This window comes from Scomber scombrus, chromosome 2 (genome assembly GCF_963691925.1).
Source record: "Scomber scombrus chromosome 2, fScoSco1.1, whole genome shotgun sequence".
Classification (NCBI taxonomy): domain Eukaryota; kingdom Metazoa; phylum Chordata; class Actinopteri; order Scombriformes; family Scombridae; genus Scomber; species Scomber scombrus.
The window spans coordinates 2,604,496-2,616,435 of record NC_084971.1 but is presented as its reverse complement, the minus strand read 5'-3'; the positions used below and the strand labels follow the sequence as shown (position 1 = coordinate 2,616,435).

Here is an 11,940-nt window from a genome sequence, read left to right as displayed (position 1 = left end):
TACTGTGGATAATCTACAGAGCCAGTTAGCTTACTTTATAGCATAGAGACTGGAAGCAGGGGGAACAGCTTGCTTGGCTCAGTATAAAGCACAAAAAGGCTGCCAGCACTTAAAAATGCTCTCCATTTACAAAAAAAGCTCACAATATGTATCTTGTTAGTTTAATCCATCCACAAAATATAGAACATTTTAGTTTTAAAGAGAGAACAATGGATCAAATGACTGCCTTACTGTATGTGTCAGTTTGGGAATTAAACCTCTCTCTCCACAGCTTTTAAAAAATCATCTCTCAACACAATTATCTGGGTTTACATCTGCAATGTTAGTCTTTGGCCGTTTCCACTGCAGGAACTTCAGGGTAATTCGTCGAAAAATTCCTGGATGGGGCTTGAGGTTGAGCGGGACGTGACGTCAACAGAAATCGCCAAAATAAGCGATTACGTGGAGATCGAAACTGTTGCAGAATGATTACGTTACCTCCAGAGTCCAGTGGGTCCTATCAAGGTCCTACTCTGCAATGGAGAACAACAGCTGAGAGGACGTTTCTGTAAAGTTCCCGCTTCCTAAATTTAAGGGTTAGGGTTTTCTTCATGGAAACGAGATTCCTTTTGTTCAATTTCACTGTAACCATCTGCTATATCCTGATGTCACCTTCCAGCATCAAACAGAAACAAACACACATAGTGACCATGGTCAAGAAAGTGGCAATTACCAGCTAAAGAGCCAGGTATTATTCTGAGAAACTGGTGGCGACCAAAAGAGAACCGAAACATTTCAATGTGAGAACATCTGGCATCCACACTAGCGTTTCCAGGTTGTTTTAGTAAAGACCTCCACCCTCAGTGAAACACCTGAGCAACATAAAACAGCTATTTTGGATAGCCATATACAGATTATAGACCAACCTGATGGCAGGTAGGGGGAGACCAGAAAGAACCCTCTTTAGGCCTCAGTGAAATGGGCTGTAAATGACTAAAAAACACATTGAAGGTATAATAAATTTAAGCTAAAGAAATATAATATCGTAGCTACATAAAATATACAATGTGTTACATGTAGCAGAGTATGTACATTAGAGAAGACAAAACATCACTCAGTTAAACATAACCTACAGTTCTATCTCACACAAGCTCCGCTCCAATCACATGCACACAATCACCCACTGAAATCTGCATGTATTTAACTAGCCAATCAGGACACACCTGCCAATTCCATGTGTCCTTCGCAGTATGAAATGCAGTGCCTCGCTGAAGTTCCCATCCTCTTCTGTTCAGTGATGGCAGAATCAGCTCACTAATTACTAGTTACTTCTCTGCAGATGGAGTCGCCACACTAATGAAGTTACTGCACACTGCGCCCAGGTCTCATCACTGCGACCAATGGGCATCTCTTCTACTACAAGTACCACGTAGAAACCACATAGAAAGTTTTTTACAACTCAACAATAGCAATGGCGGGACCATTTTCAGCTCTGTGATGTGATCACTCCTCTGTGATGAGAGCCAACCAGAGCTCGAGATTTGGTGAAGAAGAGATCACCGCTTCATCTGGCCCACCTCCACTGCCGGATGCCTCAGCTGTGACTCTCTGAGCAGCTTCACCCATAGACAAGGACGACAATCTCTCGTCTGTCTATGCAACATTGCTGACCTTCGAAAAATCAGCCACCAACTTCAGTTAATTGTGGCAGCAGAGTGTTCATGGCCCTCTCTGCCAGATACCCAATACCCCCCATGGGCTAAATTTCAATATAGGAGAAGGCAGAATCAGAATATTACAGTTTAGTGGCTGCTGCACCCCAGCTGACTACCTGTCCTCTGACACAGTGTTATGAGGTATGGCATTACAGCTGCAAATTATCGGAGTGGATGGACTAAACATTGAGAGGAGGATTCCTCTTCTGTTCTTGGGCAGCAAGGAGATAAATCTATCCTCCCAAGAGGAGATAGATTCTCCAAGGAGATTCGGGACCTGCTACTGAAACAAGTTGTCTTGATTGCTCCCATTTCAGACCCATTTTGGATCTCCACATTCTGAAGCAATGCATGGCCCAAAGATGTTCTGCATGATAAGCATCAGGAGGTTGCTGCGTTGAGGTGGTGCCAAAACACAGGGCATTCCTGCATTTTGCCATGCAGGCGATAGCCTGAAAGTACAACAGGCTGCTGTTTGGCTACTCCGGGGGTTCCCTGCACATACAGCAAGTATATTATTGGGAGTCCTCACAGCATCTCTTGATGGGAATATAACTGGGTTGAGTGATCTCCTATATAGCTGTTTTGACAGATGCGTTCCTGATGGTGTGTGTCTGTGTGTGTGTGTGTGTGGGGGGGGGGGGGGGGTGGCCTTCAGGGGAATACTGATAGTGATCAAACCCCTGAACTTCAGGCATTGCCCCTGGTTCTACAACACTTCCAGACTCAGTTCAGGAGAGACTCCATTACGCAGCCCTGCTGAAGATGGCGGAGGGCCTCTAAAGGCCTTGCTATTCAAGACAGCTTTGCTGCTTGCGGTGACCTCAGCTAAGAGAGTGAGTGAAATGTGTACCCTGTCAGTTCCCCCCAGCAGTTTGCTGCTTCATGGTGACCACAGTCGTAGTTTCAGACAGAACCCCTTCTTTGTTCCTAAGAATGTAAAGAGTTCATTTAGGATCTCTTGTGCTAAGCATTTGTGTTGGCATGTTGTGTTGAATGCACAGCCCTCCTTCAAGGCACTGAACAGTTGTTCATGTGCCATGGAAAGGGAGTGACCAGTAAAGCCATATCCAAGAAGCACCTAGCTAGTTGGCTTTGTGAGTGAATCTACCAAGCCTACAGGCAGGCAGGAAAGGACCCACCCAATGTGATCTGAGTGCATTCCACATGTAGTGTAGCAGTGTCTACAGCCTTGTTCAATGTGGTGGTGAGTGTCAAGGTGATGTACATGGTTTTCAAGGTCCATGCTCGCAGGTGTGACTTAGGACTTATGAAAAGGGTGGTGTGAGTGTCAGCTGTGGCACACCTGATCCCCCATCCCCAGGCAATTGTAGCCTGCATTCTCCCATGATCCAAGATGACTAGGGGAATGGAGTGTGCAGTGCTGTATGGGCTGTGAGCCCTGTGAGGTTAGGCCATGGTTTCACCCAGTTCATGTCCATGTTAAGTGGGCTGGGTTAGGGCCCCCTACTGTTCTGCTTAAGCGGCCGGGATTATAAAGTAGTAGGGGGGCTGCGGCAGCTAACCTATAGCTGGTCAGTGTGCAATCTGAGGGCGAACATTCATCAGGCTACACTTACTGTACCCATAGAGTCCAGTGGAAGGTGAAGCCTGTGTAAGATAGAATGAAGATTACGATATTGCAACCCTAGTTCTATAAGCACAGGTGGCTACAATATTGTGACCTAAAGTTCTGTTCTCTAAGACAGTCATTTAAGAGGCTGTGCCTCCATACCAAGGCCTACTACAACAAAGGTATATGAATGACAAAGTTGAATCAATACACAAAGAAAAGCATTTAATTGCAGAGTCAGTTGAGTGATTGCTCATATAAGCCCTCATATAATATATAGCCCCATATAAGCTTTATTAACAAGGACGTGGGGTTGATAGCTGACCTTTTCAATCTTGAAATAATAACACATAGTGAGGTTGTGCACCCTATCCATAAAGTGCAACGAGGGGTTTCCTCCTCCACACAGAGAAGTCTAAATCATATTAACCAAAGGTCTGTTCCAGAGAGGGATCACATGCTGCTATGTGTCAGCATTTCTCTAATATACTGGGCCCAGTGAGCTATTATCCAAAGGTTAGCTGAATATCTAAACAGTCCTGAGGGTCCTCATTGCCTCTTGATTGAAGTTCAAAAAGGTTTGAATTGCAATGAGTGACTATGATCACTTAATTTTGCATTTCAAGTTGTGTAAGCTCAACCCCTCAGTGGGTTGTTGTCAGTTAGTAAGCAGAGTTTAACTGTTTGCTCCATTTAAATATCGACTGAGGAGCTGGTAGAGTTTTTGAATTTTGGTTTTGAAATTTTTGAAGGGTTGTTTTTCTACAAAGTGGAACCTGGAAGAAAGAGGAGATTTTCTATGAGAGGCTAAATATGGAGAGAGAGGTCAACATTGAGTCTAAAACATGTCCATTATGTTCAATGCTGATCTCCCTGGGAATAAATATACAATTGTATACAATTGCCAGGCATTGGTAGAAAAACATCTATATCTTGCTGTTGTAATTTATTTAAGCCACTATGTGTATGATATGAATTAATTAGAGAATCTTGTAAATTATTCTGATAACATAAGTTATTCTGTTGAATAGAAGACCAAGAAACCCCAACTGTCTGTGTTTCTGTCAGTCCATTTATCGTTTGTCTATACAAATCATAGCATCAAAAGTGAAAAAAGAATATCATTTTTTTTTACATAGCAGAAGTGTTGTAGCATATTTCTAGAAACATTATTGTACATGCTTCTTTCCAACTGTGTGCACAGTTTTATGCAGCAGCCTTTACCTAATTTATTTTGAAATGATAATTTATGGTTAAACACATACTTTCATCGAGAATTAATCATAGAGGTTGAAGAACATTAATGCATTGTTTGCTATGAGACAGTTAATGCAGCATTGTTTTTGGTGTGCTTAATTACTAATACTGTGTTACTGTTAGCATGGGCCATGCCTTTATGTCTAGCAAATTGAAGAAATCACTGCTGAAATCATGTTTATGGCAAATATTTGAAGTACATTAGAGATATGTAAAGGAAGGTGGGGGTGGGGCTGGGGTTGATATTACAAAAACAGTAATTAATGAAGAGAATATAGGAGGACCTGCACAGGAGGGAGGCAGGACAGCCAATGATGAGGGAGCAGGTATGGAGACAAGCAGAGATGTTCAGTACATTAACAAACGAATCTTCAACGACAAATGTTCACAATGAACTGAGCATCGTTCATCTTTAGTGTCATCATCTGAATCAGTTATTGGTTGTATCAGAGCTCCCCCAGCTGGTGGATGACAGCACTACCATTTGTGAGCTCTGCTTATAAAGTTGTCATATACTATGCTTGCTTTTGAACAGCACAATTTACCATTTGAACCTGAAGTGTATTTTAATTGGTATATTCTTGATGTGTTGATGAAGAAGGAAACCACCACTGACACGTCTCACTTGTATATTTTTTAAAGGTTTTAATACAAAAAAGAAGAGTGTTAAAACAGCCAATCTGAAAGAGTCCCTTGTGCCGATCTGAGACTCTTTGCCAATTTTAACAAGAATATATATACAGTATCCTATCTCTAACAACTCTGTCCCTTTATCTATAGCTGCCCTTTAACCTTTTACCTAAGAGACACATGTGTTGGCATTTCACAAGATGTTACAATACAAAAAGTTCACGAGACATAAGGCCGAACAGATACTTCAAACCTTCATAACATCTTATTCAATATTTTCGGTATGTCAACTTAAAAGAATACTCAAGCAATTTAGTATTGTAATTTCATAAAGTCAGGTGACTTGTGATATTGTCACACTTCACATTAGCAGCTAAGAGGCTATTCATGTCACACTGGCTAAACAAGTAGTGTCCTCCATTCCTCACTGTGTACGTCCTGAGTGGAGACTGTAGAAGAATTAAAGGTAAATAACTCTGTCCCCAACCATAATGACAGTCTGTGTTTTTAGTGTAGCCCCCACTCTCCAATCCCCCCACGCCCCACTTGCATTATTATACTATTATATCATCATTATATCAGTGGTATAAAATGATCTTCCAATGACAATAATATCGTTTATCGCGATTATTTCTGAGACAATATATCGTCCAATTAAAGTAGTTATTGTGACAGGTGTAGTGTGTAGTTAGTATGAAGTGCAGGATTGCCTTTAATAGCCTACAACTGCAAAGACATTCTTTCCCTCTTTGCCAATGCTATGTGATAATGATAATGAAGTTTTATGAGCCTGTACCCCTGGATGATGGGGCAGAGGGGGGTTCTAGCTGGTGGCAGTAGAGAGTTAAATGACCCTGACTCTGTCTTCTATTACGTTCTCAGTCAGTGATTAAATAACGGACTACCTCAATTCTAGTGACTACATTTTTATGCATTGCGGTACATCGAATGTAAGGGGCAAAGGAGGGAAGGGTCGTGATAGGGGACGCACTCTGTAAGGCTTCAGAGGTTAAACTCACTGACAGTCAAACTACTCAGAGGTTCTTCTAAGAGACACACACTGATTCTATAGAAAGAGCTGATTTCCTACAGACAGTTGATCATCTTTTCTGTCCCATCAACAAGAATTGTTTGATTCTAGTTTGATGCGAAGTGAACTTTCTATATTTCTGCTGAAAGGTAGCATGTCTTGTTGCAGAAATTATAATTAATTGCTTTTGAATTGGCAGTAGTGGGTGAAGTGTGTATATGGGCTTTCATCCACTTCATAGTGCTTCACAGACAGCTGATAATCAGACAGAACAAACAGCCTGTAAACAACAGTGAAAACAAATTGAGACTGATGCACGCAGCAAATAAAGCTAAACGCTGACTCACCAGAAGTTTTTGTAAAACACTGCAGTGAAATCAGGTTGAAGATGGATATTCAAACTTTCAGTTAAGAAGACAAGATCATCCATATCATCAGCTTCTCTTACTAGAGCAGTCTCTGTACGACGATAAGCCTGAAAACCAGGCTGAAACATATTAAGGTAATTGTTTGAGTCAATAAAAAAACAAGTTTCTGATGATGGATCAAGGCACCTTATTTTTAAAAGAGGCTTAACAAATGCAGTGTTAAATTCTTCAGGGAAAACACACAGTTGTAGGTATTGATTAATAATTGTTAGATCATCTTCAGGCTAAAAAGGAGGCAGGAAATCGGGTTAAGAGCACAAACCTTCAGTACTGACAGGTAAAAAACTGTTTATAGTGACCTCATAGCACTGTTAAGTGATTGTTTAGATGACTTATAATTGATCTGATGGTGGCTCTCCTCTCGTCATCTGCAAATTCCAGATATCTAAATGCAACAAACTGGCAACTGAAGTCCTGAAACTATCCTAACATAAACCCAAATCCAGTGTTTCTATAGAACACCACACAACCTCCAAACATCAATGTAAAAAGCTGGCATACTTTTTTTATGTGAAACTGATACATGCTATCAAAAGTGATGTAATCACCACTGTTTGACTGCGCCACGATGGAGTCACAGTGTGTGTCTATTGACCATTAACACTGTTGCAGTAACTCCAGTTAAAGGTTAAAGGAACCATTCTTTTTCTGCTTTTCTTGCTTATCAGACTCATTAACACCATCTGAGAGCTACTGATGAACCTGTAGCTTGAATAAAAGAGCATTTCAAATATTAAAGCTATTACAGTACTATTATTAACACAAAATATATCATCTCTATTCTTTTAATGTCTGCTACAACTGGTAATGATTAACATCCAGTTTAAATAGCCCTTAGCTCAGCGTAAAAGCTTTAACAGCTGACGTCAATGAATGGATTTAAGTCCTTTTCTCCGATTTCAACATTATAGACAAGTGAGCATCAGATTCCTCATGTCTATAGGCTATTAAATCATAATAAACTTTTATTTATTAGAAATGTTCATAATTGTTCAAAGTATGAATGGATGACTGGGAGCAAAGTATAGCAGGTGCAGTTCATATTCATGAATGAGTGCAGATAAACAAACAGATGTTATAAATGTGTCATCGTCATGGCGATCTGTGGCTCAGTCTCAGCAGCCTCTGATTTTTATCGTGATGAAAGAGTTTGTGATTAAAGTGGTGTACAGAGTGAGATCAGACATAGGCTAGTGAATGTTTCACTATAATGTCAGTTTTATAAATGAATGTGTCATTTCAAATCTGCTGATGCTTCTCTTCTGTGATCTTCAGTATTAATGAGCTCTGTTCTTCGTACACTGAGGACTACATTTGAGCCACTTAGGTCAAATCTGAAATTTCCACTCTACTATTTGTTGGTCTTTTCTTATTTTCCCTTCTTCAATGCACAATGGTGATGTTGAATAAACCGGGTTTCCATGGAAACACGAGCCTTCGCCTTACTGAGCAGCTCAGCCAATCACAGGAGAGGGGCCGCACACTCATTTTTGCATGATGTCCGTATAAGAAAAGAACAGTCCCCCCCCCTCTCTTAACCACACGTTCCTTACTGCAGATATCACCAGAGAGAAATGCCTGAACCGGCGAAGTCAGCACCTAAGAAAGGCTCGAAGAAAGCCGTGACTAAAACCGCAGGGAAGGGTGGAAAAAAGAAGAGGAAGACCAGGAAGGAGAGTTACGCCATCTATGTGTACAAGGTGCTGAAACAGGTCCATCCAGACACCGGCATCTCCTCCAAGGCCATGGGCATTATGAACTCCTTTGTCAGTGACATCTTTGAGCGGATCGCCGGTGAAGCTTCTCGTCTGGCTCACTATAATAAACGCTCCACCATCACCTCCAGAGAGATCCAGACCGCTGTCCGCCTGCTGCTTCCCGGTGAGCTGGCTAAACACGCCGTGTCCGAGGGAACCAAGGCGGTGACTAAATACACCAGCTCCAAATAACCAAATAACCAACCCTGCTGCTGCTGGACTACATTTAACCCAACGGCTCTTCTCAGAGCCACTCACTCCCTCTGAAGAGCGAACTGTACTTACTACATGGCTGAGCTGTTATAGAAATGTTTGAAATGTGTTATAAGAACGCTTTTATCCATTTCTACTTAGATGTCAAAACATAAAGAGACTACTACAGAGACATGTTCATGACAACAATAGTCAATTCATTACTGTGAGAGTGTTTCTTTGGATGAGAATAGAAATAAATGTTGGGGGTGAGTTCATTTTGTAAGTTTCATGTTATGTTATTTATATAGCACTTTAAAAAGCAAACAGACTTTGCACCAAAGTGCTTTACAAAGGCAAACATACGTAGGCACATACAAGTATAAAACGATCATAGTTCAAATAAAACAACATTTAAGCACAGATGTAAAACCCCCAAAAAATCAGACAACGTATAAAACAGATTAAAAACAGAGTCTGTAGCATTAATAGTATCAGACTCTGCCTGTCTTATGGTCTCTGTCAGACTGTTCTAAAGCAATGGTGTTTCCCCACAAATGGCACCAATCATAGTGCTGTATTTTCAATGAGATGTAATAATAAAAAATAAGAAAAACATCACAAAACACAATTTTAGGGCAACATTGTTAAAAGTACTATTGTTATTATATTAACATCATTTTCTCATAAAATAAACATGCTTACTTTTGTAACCTTTAGCCTATAAACATCTATATATACACACATAAATACATACTTTAAGTATAAAAGGAAGTAGTTTGTCTCAGTTTGACAGTCTTTGTAAAACATTCCACTACTCAGAGTTTTAAAGGACATTAATAAGAATTTCACTGAATGTCAACACCTGCAGATACACACAGTAAAAAAACTAACTGATATACTGCAGGAAGACATTCATCAAATAATGTTACAATTCAACAATGATGTTCATGGTGCAACGATGTAACTAGCTGTTGTTACATCATAACAGACTGACTGGGTCCATATTACTGCACTGTCATTTATTTGTCAGTGTGTTTGATCATCAACAGTAGAACATCCTAGGTAGGGGAAATGGGTGAAACTAGCACACCTAATTGTGTACAGTAGCCTACTCATGCAATAAGTAAAATCAGTCACACTATGAAAGGAGGGTTCATCCATGGCTCCATACAAGCTAGAAGCACCACTGTTCACTGTGCTATTAGTGGATGTAATCTCTTCTTTGTGGATTTGTCCCTAAGTGTGATGTGTTTTGTTCTATAATTATGTGACAGAGGTTGAAATCATTCTCTAATTCTATTTTGAATTGATTTGTGATGAGGAGCAAACTTTACAATACTTATTTTGGGATAATACATTTGGCCAAATGATTAGACAAAATATATGTTTGATGCAATTTGTACATGATACAAAACAAATGACTAGCTCATTTTTTTCATTCTGGGCTAAATGAGTATGAAAATCCACCTGTGGATGAATGTAGTGAAATCACAGCTTTGATAACTGGAGCTACCTCTACCTAAAGTTGTGACAACAGGTAATAAGAGAATTGTACAGTTGTGGAATGAGGAGTGGAGCTAGGCTATTCATGAAAGAAATGGTTCACTAAGAAACCTCAGAAACAACCAGAACTTAGACCAGTGGTCTCCAACCCTGCTCCTGGAGAGCTACTGCCCTGCATGTTTTAGGTATCTCCTCACTCTAACACACCTGATTCTAATAATCAACTCGTTATCAAGCCCTTTGACGAGCCTCAGCTGCTTGATAACGAGTTAGAGTGAGGAGATACCTAAAACATGCAGGGCAGTAGCTCTCCAGGAGCAGGGTTGGAGACCACTGACTTAGACAGTCAGAGGGAGGATTCAGCACCTTGGAGAGTACCACTGCGGACAGTCTATTTTTAACACATATTCTTGAGATGACATTGATCATGTTTCTATACTTTCAGCAATTAAAACCCAGCTGCACCAGGATCTGGTGGTGTTGTTCCACGTGAGGAGCACCACGAGTGAATGACGAAATGCATGTTGAACGATAAGAAAGGTGTTGGAATGATATAAAGATGGAGGGAACATGTAAAGGAGGCAGACTGTTACTGTCGGCGGGAATCAGCTCAACATATGATGCTCTGAATGACATCAATTCTTCACCACAGACACTGGAACATTGACACATATATGACTTACCTGTACATATTATCAGTCAAATATTACAATCGCTTCCTCAGTGATAACATCAAGTCAAATGTTGTGTTGTGTTAGAGTGATGGTCCCACTTTCCTCTCATGCTGAGCAAAGTGACACAGCTGATCTCAATGTTAGTACCAGCTGATTATTGAACATCATGAAAGACAACAGGTCACATGAGAGGCTCACAAAACACTGGACAGCGCCTGTGGTTGGATCCCAGGATGAGATGGAGATCAGGGTATTCTAACAGGAAGAATGGTTGATGGAAGCAACAACTGAGTCAAACCAGTGTCACAAAGTACACTGAAAACTGCTTTTAGAAAGCCGAAGCTCTTTTATTCTGAGCAGAAAGTCATATTTTATAAACATCTGTATCACATATGGATGTTTGAAGATGGGTCCCATTCGTTCCTATGAAAGGTTTTTTAAATTAAACTTTATTAACAACAGTAATGTACAATACAATACAAATAACAGTACAACAATATAGAAAAGGGGGAAAATATAGAACAACATTAATCACCAAGATACAAGCATGAATTAAAATGTAAAATAATACATTATACAAAAAAAAATTATAATAAGCAATATTGCAGACACCAATTTAAATCATCTGGCAATGAAGCACACAATGTTTCTAAAAGGATGAGACGTCTTTAAAGATTTTTTTGAGACTCTACTGACAGAAACAGAGAATTTTTGAAGTTCAACACGTTTTAATTTGGAAGAAACTGATGAAATATGACTTTGTGAATATATGATGTTTGCCCAAAAGACAATTGACAATGATCAAGTTATCAACCTCAAGACTTTATGAATCTTACAGATTAAAAGGGAAATTGAGTCCAAATGTTACTTAAATGTGTATCAACATAAAATAAATGAGCAAAATATTCAACTTCTTTTACACCATTAGAAGACACGGCAGCCCTAGTCATTATAGTGTGTGATTTAATGGTTGTGTGAGGGTTATATGGAAGTTAGTAAAGCTGTCAATGTGAGTAGGAATAGAAAATGTATGACTTTGGCGCCATCCTGTGGTAGAATAAAAAAAACACAATGGTGGACAAGTAAAATCAAACACAACAGAGGTTATGTTTTCAGTTTTATTACAGAGGATATTAAAATATGTTTAATATAGTTTTATAATCCTGAACTTAAGTTAACATCACATGAACTTTACCAAA

The 11,940-nt window shown here is 39.8% G+C and overlaps 2 protein-coding genes across 2 annotated transcripts in view; one reads left to right on the top strand and one right to left on the bottom strand.

The window, feature by feature from the left end:
• LOC134001449 (dual specificity testis-specific protein kinase 2-like) overlaps nt 1-11,940 on the bottom strand; it is an 87,441-nt gene that overhangs the window by 40,286 nt on the left and 35,215 nt on the right. The gene's annotated exons all lie outside the window — the stretch shown is intronic.
• Nucleotides 8,187-8,561, top strand: LOC133990451 (histone H2B 1/2-like). The gene has a single exon (XM_062428776.1). The coding sequence runs from the start codon at nt 8,187-8,189 to the stop codon at nt 8,559-8,561; it is 375 nt and encodes a 124-aa protein (XP_062284760.1).

Bases quoted from the DNA above. Each gene is read 5' to 3' on its own strand.
- LOC133990451 (XM_062428776.1), top strand. From the start codon at position 8,187: ATGCCTGAACCGGCGAAGTCAGCACCTAAGAAAGGCTCGAAGAAAGCC.